Source organism: Metopolophium dirhodum, chromosome 9 (genome assembly GCF_019925205.1).
Source record: "Metopolophium dirhodum isolate CAU chromosome 9, ASM1992520v1, whole genome shotgun sequence".
Taxonomy (NCBI): Eukaryota; Metazoa; Arthropoda; class Insecta; order Hemiptera; family Aphididae; genus Metopolophium; species Metopolophium dirhodum.
This window is the reverse complement of record NC_083568.1, coordinates 20,956,518-20,984,503: the sequence shown is the minus strand read 5'-3', so window position 1 is coordinate 20,984,503 and position 27,986 is coordinate 20,956,518. Positions and strand designations below refer to the sequence as shown.

The 27,986-nt window shown below is 31.0% G+C and overlaps 1 protein-coding gene across 4 annotated transcripts; it reads left to right on the top strand.

Annotated features, from left to right (window-relative positions):
- The first annotated feature begins 48 nt into the window (after positions 1 to 48).
- On the top strand, positions 49 to 27,981 carry LOC132952158 (carboxypeptidase M-like). 4 transcript variants are annotated; one of them, XM_061024344.1, is made up of 11 exons: positions 4,758 to 4,914; positions 15,183 to 15,944; positions 17,369 to 17,502; positions 19,479 to 19,803; positions 20,499 to 20,528; positions 21,144 to 21,320; positions 23,662 to 23,780; positions 23,905 to 24,081; positions 24,831 to 24,923; positions 27,130 to 27,252; positions 27,449 to 27,589. In XM_061024344.1, the coding sequence occupies exons 2-10, from the start codon at positions 15,197 to 15,199 to the stop codon at positions 27,214 to 27,216; spliced, it is 1,890 nt and encodes a 629-aa protein (XP_060880327.1). In that variant the 5' UTR covers positions 4,758 to 4,914; positions 15,183 to 15,196; the 3' UTR covers positions 27,217 to 27,252; positions 27,449 to 27,589. The 4 variants fall into 4 exon arrangements, with proteins under 4 accessions (XP_060880325.1, XP_060880327.1, XP_060880324.1 ...); XM_061024342.1 differs by lacking the exons at positions 4,758 to 4,914; positions 27,130 to 27,252 and adding an exon at positions 49 to 148 and having other exon boundaries at positions 27,449 to 27,981; XM_061024341.1 differs by lacking the exon at positions 27,130 to 27,252 and having other exon boundaries at positions 27,449 to 27,981.
- The last annotated feature ends 5 nt before the right edge of the window (positions 27,982 to 27,986 follow it).

Below are 27,986 nucleotides of genomic sequence, written 5' to 3'. Positions count from 1 at the left end.
GAACCCTTATTCCGCTAAATGTATAGGCTACAGGGACGTCGCGTCAGTGCGGATGCGAGTAAAGCAGGAGCAGGACGCGTGTTACGCTGTTTGCAGTAGGTATTTCCGGCGTTATCAATATGAGTAGTGATCATTTTCATATCAGCTGGTAAATATAATAAACATTTTTTCCTCATTATTAATTTACTACTTGTTAGTTAGTATCTATGGTAATTATAGTAAGTAATTAGGCTTATAATATAATCTACCTATAATATTATAGTTATTAATGTTGGTTATTGTTAGTAACAATTCAACTGTAATAAGTAGGTATCTACTAGTGCTACTACCTATAGAATAACATAAATTGTTGTATAATATGTTTTATTTTATTATTTTTCTCATACAATAATAAATTGTAATACCTAAATTATTTAGGTTTCATAATGATATTGATAATCAATGCTAAAATCACTTTTTGATACTTTGGTATACAGGTATACTGCAGCCTAAAGTTGTTGACAATAATTGTAATTTTATTGTATACATTATAATAAATTATGTTGAACTGATATTTTTTTTTCACTTTTCGACATTTTGACATTTTTCTAATAATAATAATAATGTATGCTATGGTATGCGATCTATAATAATAATGTGTTAAAAAATATCTCCTCCTATATTCATAAATACTGATTAATATTCAATAATAATATTGAATTTAATGAAATATGAAATGTAAATAAATAAAAGAAGTTGTATTTTTCAATGAACATGTTCGTGTAAAAGGTACCTAGAGGTAACTACTATTTTACTAACACAATATCTCTTTACATCCGTTATTAATCTTTAATCATATATTGCTCGAAATTTATTATGTTATGTATAAATTGTACACTATTTATAATATATCTGTGTGGCTGTATGCCTGTATATTGTTGATAAATAATAATTATATAGATTTACATGTATACATGTAATACAAATAATGGTTGATATTGGTACGTTTTTTACAGGTATTAAAACAAAATAAAATAATTATTATATAATATGTTTAGTTTAAGTTAAAGAAATTACAAATTAAATTTAAAGATAAAAACTTAATTATTTTCTGTTAGAGTTGTAGTTAGCAAAACCACCCCTTCAACATTTTAGATTCTAAATTTTTTTTTTTCTAGTAATTTTCTGTTATTATATTTTTATATTAGAAGGTGTAGACTGTAAACTATATTGTAAATTATAATGTACATCAGAATAATGAATAATGAAAATTATATTTAGCTGATTTATTATTAAAATAGGCCATTTTATGTTCTCATCATAGTTGCCTTAAGCATAAAGAAATACTAAATTAATGATATAGATTTTTTTTAAACACCTCGTATAAATTAATTTATAACAATTTGATCGTATTTTATAGACTATAGGATTAGGTATGACATGTTATATAATTAAAATCTTAAAAATGCTTAAAATGTCATGTATAATGTTGTAAGTACCGAAGTCCGAAAGTATTATCAAGAATCAAGATGTAGGTAGGTACTTCATAGTTTCTAAACATTCGTTATTATACAAATAGTTTTTATGCATATTTTTAGGCACCCGTAGGTTTCTGCCATGCCCAGCTGAGGGATGTATTGGATTAACTCTTAAGTCTATAATTATAGAGTAGGTACTTGAATAGCCAAGACTAGGTGGCATAACCTATGTGTATGTAAGTATGTTACTACATTGATAATTAATATGCTATTGTTGGAGCAGGTAAAGTGTTAGCTGTTGGAAGTCTGTGATTAAAAGTTTGAACAAATTGGAACAAACATTTAAACTTTTTCCACTGTTTTTTACCTCTGGCTTATATTAAATATACTTTTTCCTGTATGGCTTTACTTATATTAATTTACCAACTCTATTATTCAGTATCCAATGCCCCCCCCCCCCCCCATTGGCCCTATTATTTTGAGTGATGGACGTTTAGGCACATCGCACATGGACCTAAAAGCCAACGCGCGTTTGGGTACAAATAGACACAATGTTTGAACACTTAGAATAAAAGGTATTTTATAATTTTACCTAATAAATCAGTCTAATCGAAAAATGTTTGGGCAAACATAATACATGTACAATTTTGGACAATGTATCTTTATTACACCTTTATCAATAATATAATATATATGACTACAGATTTATTTATTCATTTAATCACTCGAACTCAGTATATCCGTTTGATTCGTTTTTCCTAACTGAACAGTAAAAATCATGAATGTGAATATTACTTAAGTTTTTGAAACCCATCATGGTAAAAAGTGCATTATAATTAGTAATTTCAAATTTTTAAATGTAGTGAATTTAGAATAAAGAAAGACGAGCGCAACATTTTTTGTTGTACCTACCAACTAAACGTAACTGTAACATAACCTGAAAAAATTTTAAAAAAAATTATTGAATTTAAACTTGACAATAATAATATTAGGAAATATTTATGACATCGCGGTTCACGTTGTCGGAAAAAAAATTTACAATAAATAAGATAGCAATAAATCAAATCAAATACGACTTTTGAATTAAGTAGATTTAGTATTTTTGTAATGACCCAATGATTTAATATGATATTATGTAATACAAAAAAATGTGTTATTTTTTAAAGTAAGACACTTATTACTTATTATTATTACTCACTACTTACTTATTTTCTAGTAAATTTTAGTAAATTATTGTGATTATGAAAAGTGATGATACTTCTTATTACACATAATAGTGTCTTAGTTATTTTTAGACCACAACATAATTATTATTAATATATTATTTTGAAACATCATTTTTTGTCCTGAAATTGTCAATGTATAAGTATCAAATTAGAAATGTAATATAGCAGCGCGTATACTCCTCTAAATCGTGACTACTCTAGTAGGGACCTCTACTCGCCGACTAGTCGCGACTATCTAAACTTTGGATGTTTATATACATATAGAGCTTAAAAAATCACTAAAGAAAAAAATGTTATAATACAATATAGTAACTTGGCCATATTAAACATTTTTCTCGAGAACTAACTGAAAATTATTTGGAGAGTTTTGAATTAAAAAAATCGTTTTACCACATACCGATCTGATCGATCAGCCTTATTGCGGTTTACGGGTAGGTACTTACTACTTATATATATAAATATATATATATATAATGTAAATCATATCACATATACAACCATTTATGTATTATAATAATATTTGTGACGATGTGCTGTTATAGATCAAACACAATATTTTCGTAAGGCTGTTTTAATAATGTCAATAGAGGTACTGAGTGGTATACGATTCACAAGGATACACTGTGAACTCCATTTCGAACAGTTCATTGCAGTATGCGTTGCAGCGCGTAACGGTAAAATCAACCTCCGCCAGGCTTCGCGCCACGATAAAATATCGTTGACCCGATAAATTTAAACACATTGCGCGCGCGCGTTGTTAACAGACTATAATATGTTGGTCGGTACATTGTTGAGTTGTATAGTTGATTATTGTGTCTATAAGATAAATTCATTTTTCGACATTTCTGATGCTGCGTGAAAACGTAATCTAATAACACGCACCTGCATAGTTAATATAAGTACAACTATTATGTCGTGTTAACCTTGATTGGTTAACACCTAACATATCGCCAATAACGCGAATTGGTCCACCTACAAAATTTTTATTCGTAGTATTTTATTTAAATATACATCGATACAATATGTGTATGCGTCTACGACGATTAAAGATAGGTACTATCTTCGTGATGACTACGGACTACGTAATAATAACGATAATAATTTATTAAACTTATAATTACCAGGTTAACGTTACTCATGATTAGTATCGTTATATATTATAATGTATATAGCTAATATATATTGTATATACCTTTTAAACCTACCTATATTTATTAATTGTATTTCCGTAAATTGTTAACAACACTGCACCTAAGATTTAAGACTAAAAATGCATTTAGACATTATTATATTTTAACGTAATTTGTTGACTATGATTGGGTGTGATAAATAAATACATATAATATATTAACTTATTAGCTATTACTGTATAATTTCTACAATAAATTTAAAATAGACTTCTAGAATCTTAAAAAAAGCTGAAGCTATATAGTATATATTATTATATATAGATACTATATGTATAGTAGTGTATCTATGTTTAACCATGCATTATAATTTGTAAATTAAATCAAATTGATAAATTATATAATGAAAGGTGAAAAAGAAAAAGAAAAGATTAAACTTAGGCCTAGGTATTTATAATATATTATATTATACCAACGGGCAATTATGTTAACTATATCTAATACTAGTAGTGTACAATATATAGTAAACAATGAAGTTATTATACATATATATATATATATATATCCATATTTTAAAATAGTTTATAATTTATAAACATATTATAATAAAGTATGACGTATGCATATGCCTACGGAATACGGAAGACATTTGAATAACGTGACGTAATTATAAGGGAAATTGTTCAAGGGATCATGATATATTATATAGTAAAGAGAAAGAATTTTACTAATTATTACCAATTCAAAATTTGCGTGACATAATTATGAAGTATTTTGTATTAAATTAGTTATCACCGTAGTCAATAGGCTCTTTCAATCTTTCATAAAGTATATTATAATTTATTTATAATGGCATAATGGTTAATTGAAGAAGAAAGTGGACAGGCGCACGCACGTTACTATTAACGGGAATGATAACGCGGTGGTGGGAACCAGTTCAGATACGACAAAACCGAGTTTTTTGAGTCAGTCTCGATTCAGACTCGAATGAGTCGTCGTTTTATGTCAGATTTTTGTAGCTTGAAAAAACAACATTATAAACGAGTATCGGGTAGAGGCGCCTATGCAAAATCAAGAAACGGCTAACCAAAGACAAATTTAAAGGTATTATAAACAATTTAACACTATTATAACACTAAAATTTAAAATGTTTTATATTTTCTTGAACTTACTCTTTTAATTTTATTTTCTAAACATATTTTGCCTTGGTACATTAATTAACTTTATACTGAAGTCCAAAAAAATAAATCCCTTTATTTTGAATTGAGTAAATTGTATTAGTTCTTCCCTTAACACCGTTATTAAAATATTAATTCTGCAGAATATATTTTAAAAGTATAATTTCTTTACATAAAACTGTTTTTAATTGTAATAAAAAATTCAAAATAAATGAAGAATAATTTAAAAAATAATAATAATTAGTGATATCAATGCACATTTTATTATTAATATTTCTTTATAAATTTGAATTATTTACGAAATTATACGAAGGTCGTATTTTGAGGGAAATCGTGTGAGAATAATATGTAAGGGGCGTCGATAAAAATTAATTAGTTGGTAAAAAAAAATGGTTCTCAAGAAGCTATTACCTATAAATAGTATAAACATATTATTTACTTTTAGTATTTATGATTTTGTTTTACCTGCAATCGGCGTGTTTGTAAAGCATGTATTTAATATTTTTATTTTTCGTATAATGTATTAAAGTATTAAAAAAATTCAATTATTTATTTATTTTTAATATTTATGATGTCATGTATTTTCAATATGAAAATATAACTAGTATGGTTTTTGTTATAAACTTGTGTAACGCGTTACTCTACAAACATTAAAAAAAGTGAAAAATATATAATTTTTTTTAAGTTGGGTATATATAAATTATCTTAAAATTAAAAGAAAAACCGATAAAAATTAATAAAATAATATTTAACGATTTCAAGTTAACAAACCAAAAAAGAATAATTTAGTCATAGATAATTAAAAAAAAAAAAAAGAGGAATTAAGAATGAGGAGACTGGAGAATAGTTATTTCTTTGAACAAATACGCTGAATTAATATTCCCAAACCCCCTATGGCCCTATATAATAAGCGATGGTCAGCAAACCGATAACCGGGTTAAGCGCCGTCGTTTCTCTGTGTGCCTTCCGCGTAGTCTTCGCGTCGTCATCGGTATTTCCTTAGGCGCGTCCGGTGTCTGTCTCCGATTTACGACAACCTTGAGCCCGGAGAAGCGCCTCCTCCGCGATGAACCGTGGGTAGGTCGTTAGGTCGTAGGTATATATATTATATTCCGCGACACCGCGTCATCACCCTATAGTGTGTCTCTTTCTCTTCGGCTGTTCCGTTGTGGTATACAGCACGATCTCGGTGCAGACAATGCCCCCTTGCGCCACGAACTGTTGCCCCGATGACCCACATATTATATGTTATTATATGAAGACGAATCGCCGCTGCTGCATTGTCGTGTAGTTTTATTTAGGCCGCATCTATATAGTCTCGTATTGTCATAGTAATGCGTATACATAAGCACATCTATATATGGAACAGGTGTATCATACTATAATATTATATTCGAAAATATGTCGATGTTTATCATACATACGACTCTAAAATAAAATTCTCTCCACTTTATAACACGAATTTCTAATAATATTTTTATGATTATACACCTTATATTATATTGTGACATTATTAACCAGATTCGCATACGATACAACTATTATAGGTATGCGTTTAAACGTCACAAAATTGTACCGAATATATATTATACGTTATAATCTGTAGTATTATTATAATATTATATTTCAGTATGCATATAGTTTAGAAAATACCTAGGTATAGTCTCTATCAGGTTTGCGCCATTATTGCGGGTACCGTCTTTGATAAATTATATCCACTGCATAAACGTATGCGGGCGAGAACATAATCTATAACGTCCTAAACTATACGTGTATGAATAAATGCATTTTAATAAACACCGTTCTACTATTATATTGCTGTAAATTGTTTTGTTTAATACCTACACGTATATAGGCATTATTAAAGTCGCCATCGACAACCTTTTTCGGCTATTCGGTATTTCTTCGCATGTCTCGTGTTTAGGTGCAAAACGTGAATAAAAAGAATGTTGTGTCACCGTCGTGTAAGTGTGTATAACGTATGATTCGCTACGGAAGTGCCAGTGCAGTATACATAAGTAATATATTAATATATACATACATACAGTAAACATAAAACAGTTATAGTTTTATAGGTTTGAACGGTTGAAATCTTGCATGGACCAGACAGATGATGTATTATGCTCGTGTCATGGGCTTGGGGCTAATCCTGAAATATCGTATTATAAAGAGTGTATACCTACACTAGTGCGCGCACTGTCAATTAAAAATAATAATTTTAAATACATTACCTACCGTTTTTTATCGCATATTATTTATATAGGATTTACCAATAAAAAGGATTACACTTTTTATTCGGTTCCATCAAACGTGTGGCTTCTATATTTTAATAACTGAATAATATAATATCATATTTGATTTTTTTTTTTATGTATCTACCTACTGATATATAATACACACGACCATTATCTACACTCTCGTTATTTTATACGGTATTGTATTATATCAGTAGGCCAAAGAAAATTCGGCTGGTCCATTTATCCGGAAATCCATTGTGTAGGTACTACCTTATATACCTACTCGCGCCGATTTTCGTTTGATTTGCATTTTCCGAAAAGCATTACACGTAATATGAGGTGAAGTTAATTGACCGTGAAGGCACACTACGCATGTTCGTCGCTTTCAAGTGCATCATAATATTTATCATTTACCCGTATCCGGTTTATAGGTACACTATAATAATAATATTATTTACCTTGTTATACATTTATACTTATATTCCGAATTAGTGCATCAGCATATATTTCTATTTTTTTGAAAAATATGTCTTTCTAGTATTTTTAGTAGGGGAACACGGGGTAAAACCGATACGGGGGCAAAACCGATATTGCTTATTTGGCATCATTCTATGGATTAAAATTATCAGTATTAAATTTATTTCATTCCTTATCATGAAACATGTTGTTATCACTGTTAACATTAACTGCAACGTTTTGGTTTGAATTGTTATTCGATTACGAACATTTTAAAGTTAATTATTATTACTATTATTACATATTATGAATTTAAGATTTAACAATGATAGAACCACCAACCACGGTCTTAGAAGATATCTTCTAATGCCGTGGATAGAACTATACTACAATTATTATACTTGTTTAGTATGAATCTACAACTTATAAAGACTGTTTTGCAATCACTAACTTATTTTTATCTAATAATATTGTGTAAGTTATCAACAATTTCATAAAAATTATACTATATTGGCAAAACCGATTGATTATCAGTTTTTATAATTGCTATCTATTTATTATACGTTAGGATTATGTACACCACTAATAATCAATTATTTTATTTTATTAAGAACAACTGGTGTTGTTAAAATTTGTTTTTTATTTTAGTTTTATTTAATATTAATTAAGTTATAAATGTCTTATATTAGATAGGTAATTTATGAAACCTCTACTACTATAGTTACGATACTTAAATACCATGGTTGTTTGTATTTGGTTAAGTAAGTTCCTTTGAAAAAAAGGTTAATATTATTTTAATAAAATCATTATTTTAATACCTGTTGTACCATGCATCGGTATTGCCCCATTACAAACCGATAAAATGTTAAAAATAGTAATGGCTTGTTAAAAAATAAATATGAATGATATTCACTGTATTGTAATTCAATATTGTAAACAAGAAGTTACTTAATACAACTGTGCAAATAAATCAAGTTTATTTTAAGATCCTGAATTATTATGAAAATATTAATTCTTTCAGTCGGTTTTGCCCCGTGTTTCCCTATTAATATTTGCAATACTATGAAATACTAAATTTGATGTGCTATTGTGCTGTTTTTCCGCATTGATATAATTTTTTTAAATTCATATTATTAATTCATATTATCTATAGCCAGTAGTTACTATAAAACGGTGTCTGTTTATTATAGTACCTATTAAGTTTCCGTATTATTTTGCGTAATAATAATATAATAATATTTAAAATAAATACACGTATAAAAAAAAATCGATAAAAGTACCTAATCAAATAGATTATTAAAAGTTAAAACATTTCGCGTCCTAACTTATAAACATCATACACATGGCTATATTCGCTGCACGTATGTACATTAAACATATAATATACATTAAACATAAGGGAATATATTATAATGTTTTTACTTATTATTGTCGTTTATAATATATAATAATGAAGTTTATTGCGGCGTAGCTATTAAATTACATATTATGTAGGTATCAGTACATATATGCAGTATATTAAAATGCATTTATATAACGGCATTGTAAAAAAATGTTGATTGTATATCAATATTACCATCATCGAATAATTATCATTTACCTCGAGTAAAAAGAGAAAATTCGTTTTTAATGTCTTTTGTTCCGGGGAAAGTATATATACGACAATATACATGTACCTAATAATATAATATTATATTACATTTTATTTTTAAATACTTCTCTTAAAATCACACGGTGCTTTCTGCTTATGAACTAACTATTTAGGAACCTTACGTATGTATATTAAACTGCAGTTATAAGGGAGACCGTCGAAAAATGATTGCAGTAATAATAATTATTGATCATAATATTATATTATTATATCGGGTTTGTCTACGAGCACGTGTTTCTCCGAAGCGTAGTGTGTACAATGTACATAGTCCAGGGCTTATAATAATTATAATAGAACGTAGCCGTATCACATAATATAGCCATATCAACTTAACCTAAAGTGTGAACCGTATATTAACCGAAATAATTAGATAGTAAACCCAAACCCGAATAAAATGTAGCACCTATAATTAGTATAACTCAATAAAACCATAAACGACAGTAAATTTTACTTCGACTTAAACGTAACTGTTTAATTCTTAAAAAAAAACGAATAATACTATGGAAATTTGTAAGCACCTAAAACAATATAATATGTTTTAATAATAATACAAGTATAAAGTTGGTTCAAGCCTACTTACCAAATAGGTGTAATAACTCACTTATGTATCTACAATTAAATTCAAATTTCAAATGATCTTATATTCATAAGATGATGTCAGCTCACTATTTGCTTTATCTATATTTTGTGTTCAGTAGAATCAATATTGCTATGTTGGATTTAATATTACAATGAATTATTGACGTATGATTAAAATTAAAGTTAAGTATCTTTGTTTGTTCGTTGGTTTTTTATTTTTACAATTTTCTAATATTTTGCATACTTTTAATTCACGATTCACTCTAATATCAAAAGGTAAAAACTAACAACACAATATTATTGGTTCTGCGAACGCCAATTTACTATATGTTGCAGCGGACGGGCTAGAGAGAGAGAGACAACTAATTGTGCTCCAACATCATTTTACTGACTGTATTTTGAATTATTGAACACCGAGCTCTGCTAATTCTGCGCCACTATATAATTATAGGTACTCATTATTATACCCATTGGTCATTAGGTGAATAATAATACATAGCCTTAGCCTGTAGTATAGATATATAGCCATATTGTCTGGTATATTTACCTGAAAATTATTAAGTTAATTGGTATACTGATATGAATCTAGATACACGCAAAACACAATGTTAATACTGTGCAAATCACGGTTATTGCGAGGATTAAAATAATATTATGTACGATTCAAACTATAGTATTATGGTACACGATCTCTGTTGTTTACGTGCAAATATTGATGGCACTCAACGGCGCAACGGCCGGTAATAACACGACGCCGCGATTCCGGTGCGCTGTATAATAAATTGTATTGTAATCGTATGATTTCGAAAAGTTGCATCCGGCAATACAATTATTGTATTTTACCGATTTTTGCAACGCATATTATGCTTTTGAGTGCGTACAATGAAATATTATGATGATTTGTGAACAACGCGTAATGTTATAATCTGTATTATAATTACACGCAAAAATGTAAGCCTACACAACTAAATTATAAATAATTATTACTATAACAATTGTTAATATTTCGCTGTTTTTCATTATTATCTTCAGATCCCTAAACCGGATATCTGTAATGCACACGTTATTTTACAGACAGATTGGCACGTTTGGTGCCTGAAGTCATTCGTCTGTATATTACCGTAACCGTATAGGTAGTATGTATTATATAGTTATTAGTTACAGCGTACAATGTACAAACAACATATTATTATACCTGACCACATCATATATACTTAATGTACCCAATGGCCGTTATATACCCATCCCCCAATATCCCGGAACGACGCAGTATTTACCGTATAAAACCGACAAGAATATTTTATTATTAAGCTCCGTCGTGATACGAATAAAAACTTTTTGCACATACCTAGCCTCAGAAATACTTGAGTACCTATATAATATTATAATATTATGTTTTATAGATCGACAACGCCACAATATATGTCGATCACGTTCTAACGCTTATCTATAAAATACATAAAACATATGTATATATAATACGTGCAGGATATGACGGTAAAAATGTCAAAACGAATAAAAAGTCCGTGTTTTGTGTTCGGTGGTCGGTGGATGCTAACCGTTTGAAAGTAAAATTGCCGACACGCGTATATACACAAATAATAATAACGTAATATTATAGTATTTAATAACACTATATGTTATCTAATGCAAATTGTTTTAATTTTAATAACATTTACGCGTTATGCCGAAATTATATATTATGCTATTGTCTATACTCTATTGTACCTACTTTATACAGCGAAGTAGTATTTATTTTAACACCAAAATAATGAATAATGTTTTTGCATGTTACACTTCTATGATACTCGTATGATAATACGTCCGTACATTGTATTATAATATGCTCTGATACTCATACGTAGACGTGTAGTATAGGTACAATACAGTTTATAATATTCTATAATATCCATAATAGCAGTATACACTATATGGATGCACTTTTGCAGTTTTTCCTTCTGGTGGGCTGGGGCGTTTTTTTTTAAGAATACATTAACATCTCCAGTCGTTTACCATGCATGGTATATATAGATATACCTATAGTATGTAGCTATTCATATTAATGTATAGATTCATCGATTGTCTCTTTCGCGACTTTGCGCAATACATAAGAACGTGTTCCAGTTTTCACCTATACCAGCTACAGCTGCGCATAATATATTTAAATAGGACGTTCGGACCGCGAGCCGGCCGCGGCGACTTCATCGACTCGTCTGAGGGAATTTCGAAAATCCATACTTCTAGTTTGTATTCTTTTCCTGGTGCATTTGTCCAGTTTGCACAGTAAGTTGTGTACCTCATTCTCTAGTGTTTCTACAAGTTTTGTTTTTTTGCCAGGCGTGTGGAAAGTTGCTCGTGAAACAACAAGTGTTTCTCAAGATTTTTGAAATCTGGCGTCTGGCACATTATTATATGCGTGTATATTGTGTATAGGTAATACGCGACATACCTATGTGATATATCATATGTACATAATAATTAATAATAAGTATAATATGATTTATATATATATAAAACTATCACGCATGTTTAAAGTGGACGTGATGACAAAGTCGATGTACCTTTATAATAAATAATAATATTATATTATATACGTATTATCCGTGCACACGCGTGTCTATATATATTATGACAGTGTATGTATACGTGACACGGACGCTCCGGCTCAGTGTAAATAGAGCGCGAATAATTATTATGCCGATGAGATCCGGAAAGTGACACAAACAATGAAATACTTTCGGGAAAAAATTAGAGACCGCCGAACCGTGTTTTTGTTTTGAATAATAATAATAATAATGCATAGGTACGTCGTATATATAGTATCTAATTCTAATGGTCGTGAACGCGGCATCCCGTTTATTGAAAACGATGGGTCCCATTTTTCCTGACAGGGCCATTCAAAAACTCATGCCAAGCACTTGAACCCGAAATGAAAAAAACCCACATGCTTATATAGTTTTAATATATTATATTAAAATTATTGTATTGTTTATACGCGATCATTAATACATTATATTCGATATTGTGATATTATTCGCGGTCATTAAGCATAACATTCGATGCTATATTATATTGATATTATATTTTGATGTTACGCAGTTATGCATGGGATCTCCTATGTTGCTTGCTACATTTAAATAGATATTATATCGTATATAATATTTTCACTTGCATGAATAAGGCGCACTTATCACAGGAATACAGGATGTGTATGAAATTTTACATGAATACGAAAACGATTTCATACCTATATTTTAAATATCTATCTATATTATAGTATTGCCATACAAATACACCCGTTTAACCCTTTTTATCACGAATGTATTTATGAAGCACGGAACCCACCTCAAACAATTTTCCTTTAACCTACGCGTGCAGTGAAAAATCCACGCAGTCGTGTCGCACACACAATTTATTTGTTTATGATGTAGGTAAATCGATTGGAGAACGTGTTTATAATATAGGTTTTAGGTGCCAATATACACATCCGATAAAAAGAGAAAACGTGCCGTTTTTGGGATTTTTCCATGTCAACGAGTTATAAATGTATTATTATGCAGCGTTAGATGTATAGTATTTGAATATTCTGTTTTTTTTCTCGAATATATTATTATAATGTCATGTCTGTTGGGCGATCTTGTCGTTGCAGGAGTCATTCGGTACAATCATATACTTATCCAAATATCCGCCCGAGTACATTTTTGAAATAACCGTTCGGCGTTCGGTTTCTCGTCGTATCATAATACTATATTATAATATAGTCGCATGTATGATGTATAATAATAGCAGTTATAAACCCGTTTTCTCCCTGCACCCCCGTCCGCGGGAAAACTACTTTGCATATTATACGTATAACGTATACATTACGATTATACCTACCTACTAGTAATTTTTTAACGAACACGTTTTACTGTTACGAAACCGTCGTTAAACAAATCACCGCGGAATGCACATAATGATAACTTTTATAAATATAAATGTAATGATTACCAGATTACCTATATAGTGTGTAACATAATGGATACATAGCCGTACCTATACCTATATAGAAGTACCGCTCACGTGTGTGTATAATGTATATAAGTATTATACGGTTCTTGGATCGAGGTGCTCTATCGTAGACTCGTGCAGGAATCGATAGAGACCGATTAAAAACTGATGGATTATATTATTATATATTAATTTTACACATCACAATTCACAAACCGCTTAATAGGTTTTAGGTAAATTTTATCAGTAACGCCGCAATAAAATATGTGTATTTAAATATTTAACACAGGCGAACAATTTTTCACGAGGAAGTTTATCTCATTGTATTTCCTATATAATATTTATATTTTATATTAAATATTAATCGAGCACGCCAATATATTTCAGTCCACAGCTCAGCTGCACCCTTTTATACGTATTTTTTTGTACATTCTATTGAACCATCATGCTGCAGTGTTCGGAAAATGATTATGAATTACATTTTTAATTTTTGATTTTCCTGGACTTATCATCGTTCATAGATATGATTGTAATCGTTATCAAATATTATTACATTAAATAATAACAATTCTATTGCTATTTGGTAGTGTATCTAGTTAGGTAGAACCTTTTTTTGAATAACAAGAGGCAAGGCCCAAGAGTACTTAACATACACTTTTTTGAACGTTTTACAATTGAAGAAAAAAATATATTAATATAGTAAAAATGTTAATTATTATAAATATAAAATAGGTATCATAATATGTCATTACTTAATAGGTATACCTAAATGATAAAATAAGATAAGATATAGAAACAAATTAAAATGGTAATAATTATAAGAAATTAGAACTATTATAACAGTATATTGGATGCATAATTATAACACTAATCATTTTTATTAATATATTTTAGTTACATTTAAAGATTATTTTAGAGCCTTTTTTTTATTTATTTATATAATTTGTTATTTAGTACAGTTTAATAATCTGGATAATAACAGTCTAGAGACCTTAATCCAATTTGAGTAAATGTAAATTCGTTTGTTTTCGTGTTTATAAGTCATAACTTAATATAATGACGGCAGTAAGCTGCACAACAAAGAGCAGATGCAATGAATGGTCCATTAATAGTTTTAGATCACGTGGAGCTATATGTAGACTCTGGACTTAAACCGGATTCCGGGCTCTTCTATGTGACATAATATGATTAAAGCTAATAATATCTATTAATTTTACATTAAAATTAAATATTTACATAGTTGTTATTATATTAATTGGGCTTATTGTTGTGTGTTTACAGACTAAACACGAACGATGGAGCCTTCCACCGCGACGACGTGCCGGGCGAGAGCTGACGGTCGTCGCTCGCATCTTCTGTTGTCGGTTCGGACGCTCATTGCGATCACAACCACGGTCGCGTTTTTCGCACTGCCCGTCCATTGCCAATCCGAAAAACGGCTTTCGTCCATCCAACAGCAACAGCAACAACACCAGTACTACGATTCGGAGGAGCTGACCAGCGGCGGTGGCGGCGAGGTTATCAAGAGCAAAATTCGGCCGGACACATATTCTCAAGACCCTGCGCAACAGTATGAAAAGCACTTGCAACACGGCAAGCAGTCGGACACGGTCGGCTCGGCTTCAACCGTGTACGGCGAACAGTACGGCGACGGAGGCGCACTGATGCAGCAGGATCAGCCGATGTTGGATGAGGAGGCCCAGGAGTCGATCAGCTCGGGTTCGATAAACAACCACAGGATACCGCAGTATACGCGTGGCGGGTCTCCCGTGCCCGCTGACGTGATCGAGGGCAAGAACGTGGGCAATCGGGCTGTCGGCAACAACTACCATCACCCCGGTAACCCGTCATCGGCCACCGGTGGTTACGCCGTCGACTCGGCGTACGGCCCGCACTACAGTTCCCAGGACCTGGTCCAAGACCAAAACTATCAGCTCGAGTTCAAGTATCACGATTACGACAAGATGACCAAGTTCTTGAGGACCACTTCGTCTCGGTTCCCCAACCTCACAGCCCTCTACTCCATCGGAAAATCCGTTCAAGGTACGTCCTCGTGATAACATCGTTTAACTTATATATTTTTAATGTTATTATACTTTAATACTTTATAATTTTATACATAATATAATATTAATACAACAATACATATATTATACGACGTAATTACTCCAAATGTTCGATGACAACTGACAAATATTATTGGTCTGTTTTCCTGGATTTATGTATGATTACCTATGTATGTATGTCCATGTCCTTTTGCCTTTTATAAAATTGGCCTATTATGTTTCAACTCGCTTCCGATTTGGGTAATTACGTTAGTCGATCCACTGGGTATACGTTTTATGATTGATTTCAATATAATTTATGATATAAACTATTAAGTTTGTATAATTGTATTGTTATTGTAAAATATGACAACTGTATACAGTGTGTTGTAAGCACATTGCACAAATTGTGTTTCGAATTAGAGGTGGCGCTATTATTTTAGTCTCACCAAGGGAGTCTTATTGACTATTGTCCTTACCGTCTCTTATTGTTCCACATATACAGATTATATTTTATTTTATTGTAGACCTGGTTTGAACATTTTTCCATTTCGAGCACTGTCCGCGTGTACCTACACAAATTATAAATTTCACAAAAGTCTAATAACTATATCTCGTTATTGTTTTTTTACTCACGTAATATAATTTAAATTTTAAACATATATACCTAAGCTGTTATTAAGTTATTTTGTTGAAACTTCAATCATGCTCGATCTCGTACACTATAAGTTACACGTTTATAACATAACAAGACCTATTAAGGTTGTAATATAGGTAACTATAATAATATAAGCCTAGTATATTATTATGTTATTTGTTTCTTTATAATAAGGACATTATACACAGAAACAATAGAAGTAGATTGATAATAATCGTCTTCACATGGAATTTATTCCATTGTTATATTATATCATACATAGCCACATAGGTATTTCAGTATTTTAATAGATAAAAAGATGTGTTACACTAAAAAATAGACGAAATAATCCTGAAACGTGAGAGAATCATTTTAATAGCAGTACTTTTTGGTATAGTTTGCTTATAATGCTCGAATTTTCCAGTTATTATTCTGATTTTAAAATGATGTGTGTATTGTATAATGTATAAATATAATATTAAAAGTTATAACTTTTAAACTACCAAAATAAAAAATTGTCACCGTATACCAGTGATTAGTGAATGGTAAATATAGTGATGATAATATCTATATATTATAATGTACTTTGTCTATGTATAATTAGTAATGCTTATAAAACACTTAAATGTGGCACTCATTCGAGTAATACTATAATGTATATGTAAGAACGCTAAAATAATCGTCGTATGATATTATTATAAGATTTTAAATTATACATTATAATATGCATGTTTATTGCCTTAAATTTACAATATATATTAAAAAAAAAATTAAAAAATTTGTAGGTCGCGATTTGTGGGTCATGGTGGTGTCTTCCAGTCCATACGAACACATGATTGGCAAACCAGATGTCAAATACGTGGCAAATATGCACGGAAACGAAGCAGTAGGCAGGGAGCTCATGTTGCATCTCATTCAGGTAACATATACCTATACCTATATAGTTACTATGATATAGCTACGGCCTAGTATATGGCCTATAGGTATGGGTCTGGTATACCCATCGGCCATCAGCCATTATAGAAATAGGTATGAGCATATAGCCGATTGACAGACGACAGTGTTGAAGTATTTAAGTTTATCTGGGAACAGGATATATGTATGTATTATACATATATTTTTTACGTACCTATACCTTGGACTTTTCTAGATAACCTCTCCCTCTCTACCCCTCAATATCGTACGAGTAAATAGCTAATTGTAGTGCATTTATAAGCAATAATTTATCATATACTATAAGTATCACTGATACTCAAAAATATTCAAAAACATATGCTCAGAGGAAATATACAGTAGCGTAGCCAGGATTATGAAATGGGGGGTTGGGGGGTTAAGTATTAATGAAAACAAGTTTTTTACAGTTTTTGTATATAAATAATACACTTATTAGGGGGGAATGTCAGGGGGGGGGGGGGGGTTTAACATCTAAACCACTCCTGGCTACACCACTGGAAATATAATATACAAAATAATAACTATACAACAATACCTATGTTTATATAATGCATTATTCTTCTGTATAGTTGACAACTGTTACAGACGTCGATTTCAGTGCATTTGCTAACACTGCTATACCTATATTGTATATGCATACAGTTATATAATAACATTAAATATGTATAACAGTGTATTAATATATATTCATGAAGATGACCCTTAAACTAGTTTTTGAAAAAAATTTAAATATTATAATTATTATTACGATTTTAGGAATTTTTGTGTTATAATAACCGCTTTAACACCGTGATAGCCCATAGGGCATATTATTCTAGTTTACACTTGAAACGCTCTACTGCCTTTTATTTTTATTTTCATGAGAAATTTTTCATAAAGGAATTATAAGCATTATGCAATAACATAAATATTTAATATAAAAACAATCTATTCGAAAACCTTGTTTAGGTACTGGATTTCAAATATGCGAGTCGTCACGTACAGTGATACAATGTTCAAACTGAATTCCGTATAAGTGTATAACTATTAGAAATTCAATTTAAAGAATTAATTTCCTGTTAGAATAAAACGTGGGTAAAATAATCCATAAAATGATGTATAATTATCGATTTGACGACCGTATAAAAAGCGTACAACGAATATTTCGTGATTACGGTACATTTTACAAAACGTTTTCAGACAGACCGTCGTATTATGTTTCCAACAGTATCTCGAGGCATACATTACTTGTACATTTGTACATATATATATTGGTATCGTCGTATCGAGTGATTCCGGGTTTCGGTGAATATTTTCACGTTTTTTCCCCCGTCGCATTGTAAGTAAGAACAATACGTAAGCACTGCACTCATCTGCACTCTGCAGGGATGAAGACGCTGGAGAGTGGTTGTCTCATACAGTCATACTCCCATGTACTTCGACCCAATATAAATAGAATATTGTGGGGATGAGAGCTGATATAGTTGGTTTTTGTGTGCGTTGAACAGATAAATTATGTATCTTACTGCACCTATATTATAGGGCTCAAGAAATAATAATATTCCAGCTGACATTTTAGGAATTATGTACACGGGGATTGGACATATATCTGCAGTGTGATTACAGTAATTGGATTCGGGTATAGCACGAGATCAAAATGTCCATCCAATATTTCCTATTATTTTTAAATAATAAGTTTAGCCAAAACACAAATATAGCGATCTCGGTGAGTAAGGAATTTCAAATTCCCCAAAAATTCCCTATACGGCTATACCTGGGGTCTGTTATGTATATTCATTAGTCTTGAGTTAAAAATCACTTAAATGATACTACCGTCCCAGCCCTGTACCAAAAACAAAAATCATAAATAATTAATTTGCATGGGAGGTTAATATATTATGCAACAATAATAAATTGTGTTATTTAAAAATTTAAAGTAAAAATTCGGTTTGTGCCCAATAGTATTTGGTGAACAGTTATTCGGTTGACCCATACATCCGATGGCTTTTGGACAACACGCGCATCCACGTGTTGCCGTCGATGAATCCGGACGGTTTCGAGGTGGCACGCGAGGGTCAATGCGACGGTGGCCAGGGCCGGTACAACGCGCGCGGCTTCGACTTGAACCGAAACTTCCCGGACTACTTCAAACAAAACAACAAGAGAGGGCAACCGGAAACTGATGCCGTCAAGGAATGGACGTCTAAGATACAGTTCGTGCTATCTGGTGGACTTCACGGGGGCGCCCTAGTGGCAAGCTATCCGTTCGATAACACTCCCAATTCAAGTGAGTCGACTATATAATATTAATATACTTATAATTTAGTGACCTCGAGTCAACTGCATTAAACAATAAACGATGATAATATTATACTTACCATAACAAAATAATAAAAATTCGAAATAGGTACTAATATCAATGGGTCATCTAAGTGTATAGGTCTCTTGTAATAGTAGAATACAACTTTTTATTTAACCTGCTTATTATGAAATAACATTTTTTTTACTATTGGTACGTATACAAATTATTTAAGCATAGAAACTTTTGTTTATACATCAGGTATTTCATAAAAAAATTGTATAATTTTCATCTAATTTAAATATTAAAATAATGTTAATGTTGATACAATTTATTTCTTAAATAGAATATAAACAAATTATATAATTTTATTAAATTTTTTGTAAGGCAAAAATAAAAATTGCATATTCAGTTCCTTCGCTAAAACAGTCATTTTTTAAATTTCAAATTTTATTTTATTAGGTGTACAATTTATTTACAGTTACATTTTTAATTTTCAATTCGATCACCTCGTCCTTTTGATTTACCAGATATGTCTATATTATAATATATGTTTACTAACATAGGTTAGTAATCGATCTACGCGTGTTATATTTTGAAAACTAATCATATATAATTTTATAAAAAATCAGATTTAAACGATACGTATATTTTGCATGTCTAACAAAATTCTAATTACGAAGGATTCTGTATTTCATCACCACTGTGTTCTGGTAAGTAAATATATATAATTATGTATAGAAAAAATGAACTTTACAATATACATTCTCAGTATATTAACATATATAGGTATACTATGTGTATAAAGTGAACACTAAATAAACGGGAAAAAACTGACGATGCTTTGGGGTTTGGTACGCATTGACTCGGGACGACGCCGTCTGTATTTATCGTGATGTTCCCCTTCACATAGTGACCGTGACAGTGAAAATATGTTGTGTTACTACTTTTTTCCGTAGAGCTTAAAAACGATCAGTATCAATTATAATTGCCAATAGGTACAGTCTTCGTTAGATATACATAATATAACGTTACGAGGTACCTACCTATATAGACGCTACTGCGCTTTAAACACCGTATAATCACAATAATTATTATGATACATAATATACGTGCCTATACGCGTAATATAAATAGTTAATAATTATTATTATCAAACGCGACAACTGCAGACGGGATGCTATCGTAACAATATATCATTATACCCGACATCATCATTCACCGTCATTAATCGGACGTCCCGATGCAGCAGCACATACCTATGCGGCTGTATATAATATTACCGTCATAATTTCTGTGTTATAATATTAATAATATGTCTTGTACAGTGTTCCAGAGCTACACCTCTACGCCGTCGCTGACGCCCGACGACGACGTGTTCAAACATTTGGCTCTGACCTACTCCAGAAACCACCCGACGATGAACCAAGGAGTGGCATGCAAAGCGGGAACGCCGACGTTCAATAACGGCATCACCAACGGAGCCGCGTGGTATCCGCTCACAGGTAAAAACCGGTCAAACGATCGTATAGGCAGTCCCAAATGTTATGTTTTTAATGTTTTCACGGCGATAGAGAAAATAATATTATGTCTGAACCGATAGCGTTACACGTACCTTAGAAGATATGTATACGTCATATATAATAATATATACGTCCTACGCACGGCGGTGTTATTAAATATAATTTAGGTAGGTACCTGCCTAATCACATATTACACAGGTGCAGGATGGTTATTTTAACTGTTGCACGGCAAAAACATTCTCGGTATCTCAAAAAGTGAGTACGGATGTTTTTAAAAATATTTCTTTTGCATAGTTTGAAACGGTCATCGCACGTAACGACATGTGTGAGAAAAAATTAAATCCTGATTTTACTTTTTTCCTGAAATACGGCATGTAGATGTACTTAGAAGTACTTACGTTTTCGTATTGCTTAGCAGAATATGAAATTAAAAATGTACGTTATAGTTTAAAAAAGTAAAACTCCTTTAAATCGCAAAGAAAAAAAAATAGTTAAAAAATAAATAAACAGTTTTATGATGACTTAAAAAAATGTATAAAAAAATATTTTCAAAAACATTGATACTCGTTTCGATAAAATGAATGATTACATTAAGAACAATGACCTTGTGTCCTTGTGTAGGTTAGGTGCACGGCGGTGCAGCAGTACTTCCGATAATTATTTAAATATTTAATACCTATACCTACCTACATATTTATTATTCGTGCAATATAACATACTGTGGACTGTGGTCATGTTTAATCAATAATATTATTATGCGTTCGATCGTATGCTAAAGTATATAATATATAGGTATCATATTACATGTATAATATTATTACTATAAGTATCTACACCAAGATTTACGATGATAGATTTCTTAAATCGTGGTAACCATGGATAAATATATTTAGCCATGGTGGTACCTATCTACAATTACCACTCATGCAGCAGTCTGCACTCAGCAGTAATACTAGACATACTTATTTAAGTACAGGTATCCCCTCGGTCGCAGAAAAGACGCAGTTTCCGTTTTAAATTTCTACTAAAAAAATAGTTATAGGTACATAGATAACGTCAATAATAGTGTAGTTGTCACTTGCTATAGTTGTTACTGTGTTACTGTGCCTATTACTGTATACATAATAATAATATATATTATATATTTATACTAACTACTAAGACATATTATATATAGGACTTTCGTAATATTATTACCTATCATTATTTATTATTATTATTATAGCTAGGAATTATGTGTGTCAAGCACGATTTAAGATACACTTCTACTATACAGGCATACAGCATTTATATTTCTGTGGTATCAATGTATCATTATAACTTATAACGGACATGGCTGAAGTGATTTACAAAAATATTATTATACTATTATAGATATCACCTAGTTTAAAATCGTTTTCGTTCTAAACATTATTTATTTTTACTCACGACAATTAATAATTATTGTATCCTAGAAACCCACTTTATTATATCGCCTACCTCCGTGTAAAATTCTTTTGAAATCCTAAAACTGTAGGTACGACTGTACGAGTATTTAAATTTTAAAAAGCATTTCCCTCAATAGTGAAATAATCGTAATTGCAGAGTTGACTTTTTACTAAAACTGTCTAAAGATGAGCTTGTACTAAATGGCAATAAGGATTTTTTAAAACCATAGACGGTACAAACTTTTAATTGAAACGATTTAAAAAAATTGAAAATGTATTGACAAATTGAAAAAGTTTACGTTTACATAGGTACTACTAAACTAGTTCTCAATGTTCTTTTAAGTTTATTTTATAATTGCAAATAATCGAAAACATTATCGACACTGGATCTCTATTAAATAGATAAATACTTTGGAAATACAGTAGAATCCGCTTATTCGGGACACCACTTAAAGGGGACACCTGCTTAATGGGGACATTAATGATAGTCCCGAATGAATGTATTGTATGTAAAATTCTTCGGTTAATCGGGACAGTCTGGATAATGGGGACAAATAGGTCACCGCCCGATGTGTCCCAATTAAGCGGATTTGGCCGTATATTGAATCATTAAATAGCTATGCCTTGATTTTAATTGATGTTGGAACTGCCTATACAGGGCCCCTTAAAAATCTTTGTACTGTTGCAACTTTTTGGTAGGTACGTAATATAATTTAAATGTTGCAGGGAACGAAATTAAACCCCTCCACTGTATAATAATTAATAAGATATAAATAATTTATTAGTATCTACTTACTTGTGTATATTTTAGTTACATCGTTACATACGCATTTAGCTACATACTTCAAACATATTTATATTATAATATATTAATATTATGCTTTATAATCCCGTAGGTGGTATGCAAGATTTCAATTACGTTTGGTACGGTTGCATGGAAGTGACATTGGAATTATCTTGTTGCAAATACCCGTCCACTTCCGAGCTCCCCAAACTTTGGGAAGAAAACCGATTGGTACGACCATATAATATTATATTCAATATTGTGTTATAATAATGTTATATATGTATATTATTATAGTTTTTGCCGCCGTGTCCAGTGCACATTTATTTATTTCCAACATTTTTTTTGTTTTTAGTCACTCGTCAAATTTTTGGCCGAAGCTCACCGGGGAGTCCACGGGTTCGTGATGGACGAACACGGTAACCCGATCGAAAAGGCGTCGCTCAAGATCAAGAGTCGTGACGTAGGATTCCAAACGACCAAGTACGGTGAATTCTGGAGGATATTGTTACCCGGCGTTTACAAGCTCGAGGTCAGTAGAACCTAATTAAATATTATTATATTTTTTATACTGCAATTGACACCTTTAATAATAGGCAGGTATTATACCCACATTTTCAACCTAGTACTTTTCCGTTCTATAAAATCAGTAACAAATACATTCATTTTGAGTATCACAATGATTTTAAATTTTTATTCGATAGGACTATAAAAATCATTGTAACATTGTTGTAAAAAAAAATGTCTGCATAGAATTCAATTAAAAATGTCAGATACTTATTTTATTATGCATTTATTTAGAAATATGCTTAAGTATGAACATATTCATTATTAACATTAATGTTCTAATCAAAATGACAAAATCTACAAGTTACAAAACGTAATTGATTTTCAATCAGTATTTAGAATTGTACAATGTACGTATACAAATAGGTAGGTGTGCATTTTGGAAATTGATTTTACGTAAGACACTCATTATATCAATTCGAGTATATATAATATACTCCAATGGTGCACAACCAATACTTAAATCCATAGGTGCATAGATATACGAATAGTTTAGGGGGTGGGGCTCTGACGTTCCGTGACGAGTAGACGACGAATGGCAGAGGTTTAAGTTGGTTTCGTATAAAATACAAAAGGGCGATCGAGACGCCGAGATGACTAACTATACCCTCCCGCATAAACCTCCCCAACGCGCCCTCATTCCCATCACAAATCACAATACATAAATATATATATATGTACATAATACATCTCAATGGTGTTGCGTGATTTCAGATCTACGGAGACGGATACATACCCAAGGAAATGGACTTCATGGTCGTGGAACAACACCCCACGCTGCTGAACGTGACGCTGCACACGTCCAAGGTAGGTAGTCCACCGGTGAAAAAGCCGCGTCTAAAACCCTGGCAACCGCCGTGGATGACCGGCACTCGGGACGAGACAATCTCCGTCCGGGGCGCATCCCTGAATTCCAGCAGGAACTGGAGGGACGGGCTGCGGGCTTACTGCAGCGACGCGCGTTCGACGTCGCGCAGCTGGCACGCGAGAACCGCTGCCGTGGTGGCGGTCGTGCTTTTCTCCGGGCACCGCAAATAACCGCTTTTCGCGATTGAAACATAATATAATATATTGTTAAATTTATTGTACACTGCAGAGAGGACGTAGTGCTCGCACCTGTTGTACCCGCCTTACTAACGCATATAACATGCCGCCAAAATGTATAGGTACGTTCGGCAGTTGCGATTTTGTGTTGTTAGCTTTAATTATATTATATATAGCCAATAGGTAAATTCATCTTAATATTATTAAACATAACACAGAGGTGTCATCATATCCCCCTTTTGGCTAATTTTTGTCATATGAAATAATTGATAAAGCAATTAATGTATATTTACTGGCAACCGCTATACAACGTGGTCTGACAATATTCAAAAATTCACATCACAGCCACCCCCCCCCCCCCTCCATTAAAAAAAGCTGAGCCCTCCACTGGATTGCTGTCTCTTGATTTGAGGCCGCCAACGGTGTGTAGCCATACTATAATGGGTTTGGTTGAGTTTATTATAATTATTATAATATTTCGTGGCGTATATCCGTTCACATCGTCCCGAGGGATGCAAACGTATCTACGTTAGAATATAGTCTACGTAGATACCGAATCCGAATGCTTCGAAAAATTCGAAAGAGATTCATTAAGACAGATTTTTGGAAAATTTGTACTTTTTATTTCAGTTTTCTCGCGACCGGCACTCCATGGACACTTCTTAGTTCCTTTGCACAACTAAGTACCTAAAACTATTGTGCATTATCATTTATTATTATGGTAGTGCGTTTCTATTGACGAAAGACACATCAATCATTACAAAAAAATATTCTCAAAAAAGTTAATAGTTTTTTAAACAATCATCGGTGTCTTACGTTAATGAATCACTGACGCTAAAAATACACATCACTAAGTACCTACTAACTACTTACTGATTTTGTTAATATAAATATATAATATACATAGTAAAGTCATAACAATATCATTACATTGATCTATCCTCTTTAAATACATTTTTTTTTTTTTAGTTATTACTTGAGTATACCTAGTATTTTAGTATTTATGTCTCATTGACTAGAATCTAATCACTATAGATGAATAACTATCAAAACTTTCTTTTTTATTGAGTAGATAGTATTATTTACTATGTTGGTTAGGTTGCTAATTTTCTAAAAGTTATGAATGTGTTTAAGTCTATGCATATCCAAAAATAATATCAATGTTGTTATTACTTATTAGTGTAATTTAAATTGTTTTTATTAATTTATAAGTGCTTAACTATAAAGGCAGTTAGAGAATAAAGGTTAGTAGTTAGCTAAGTAATAGAAAGTTAAATTTAAGGCTAAGAATATATATAAAAAAAATAATACATAAGTTATGACTAAGAATTGGAAAATATAAGATACTTAACATTTTAAACTGAAAAATTACATTTTTGAACATGTATTAAACTAGAAAAACAAAGAACTTTGCTTTTGAAGTGTCTTAAGTACCTATTAAAACAATATTAAGTGGTACAAAATATGATCAATACATTTTTATCTGAAAGTATAATATTATCAGTCATAATAATAATATAATTGTTTTGTGTTGTTTAAAAAATATATTTTATGTATCATGGTTAAAAATGACATATTTAACAAATATTAATATATTTTGTATGTAGTTTGCTAATTGTACTTAAATGTCATCATAACAAATACTGCATCAAATGCATCATATTATTAATATTATGTAGATAGGTACATCAACATTTGTAAATCTAAAAATAGTGAATAAGTTGTTAAAATATTTTATACTTAAATAAAATATAATTTTTATTTAATATTTACATATAATATTGCTTAGTACTTATCAGTGGCTAACATTTATTGGTTAACTCTATGCTAACTTGCTTTTTATAACACACATATAGATTGATTTCTGAATTAACAACTTCCTACTTTTGATAATAACTGGTGAATATTTCAAATGTATTTTCTATAACTATTATTCTTTGCACACATGTACAAACTCAAGTGGTTACAGGTGTTAAGGGAAAATACAATTTCTGCTTTATCTTCTACTACTACTACAGATGCAAGAATAAAATTCCCTAATTCTAACAGATTTTGAATTTGAAGTTTCTCTTCTTGGCTTCAAAGATGTTTCGTAAGTAATACCATTGATCATAATTACAGATATTTTTCATCAATGGTAATGTGTACAAACATTTCTGATCACTAATATAACATTTTTATATTAATACATAATATATTGAATGTACAATTTAAATTATATAAATACATTTTTATTTATTATTACTATAAGCATTTGTTTAATGATTTCATTATAAATGTACTTTCAGAGGCAGGATAACACACCTTACAGACAGCCAGTTCCTCATTTCTATCATCATCATCATCCACAAGGTATAGCATTGGCACCTAAACAACCGACTCAAGACCCTGGGATATTCTCAAGTATTACATCTGGTTTCAATAACTTTGTCAGCAATATGTTTGGATAACCCAATTCCTATCCAAGAGCCCCCAATTCCCTAATAATAAATAATGAATTATTATAGCCAATATACGATCTCTAAGCTATAAGACACTCAGCTTTTAGGTTAAGTTAAGTTTTTCCCTCCAACAAATAAATACTTAATTAAACCATTGTAACAATTTTAATATTTTACTTCCTACTTAATACTTATTTATTGAAATTATTATAAATTATTACGTTAAATACTATATATTATATTATTTTTATTATATATATATATATTTCATACAAACTAAAGTATAGTTAAATAATTCAGTAATTTTTCTATGGAAATTATTTTATTATTTTGTGTACATAATATGAACAAAAATTATAATAATAATAAATTATGATTTATTTGT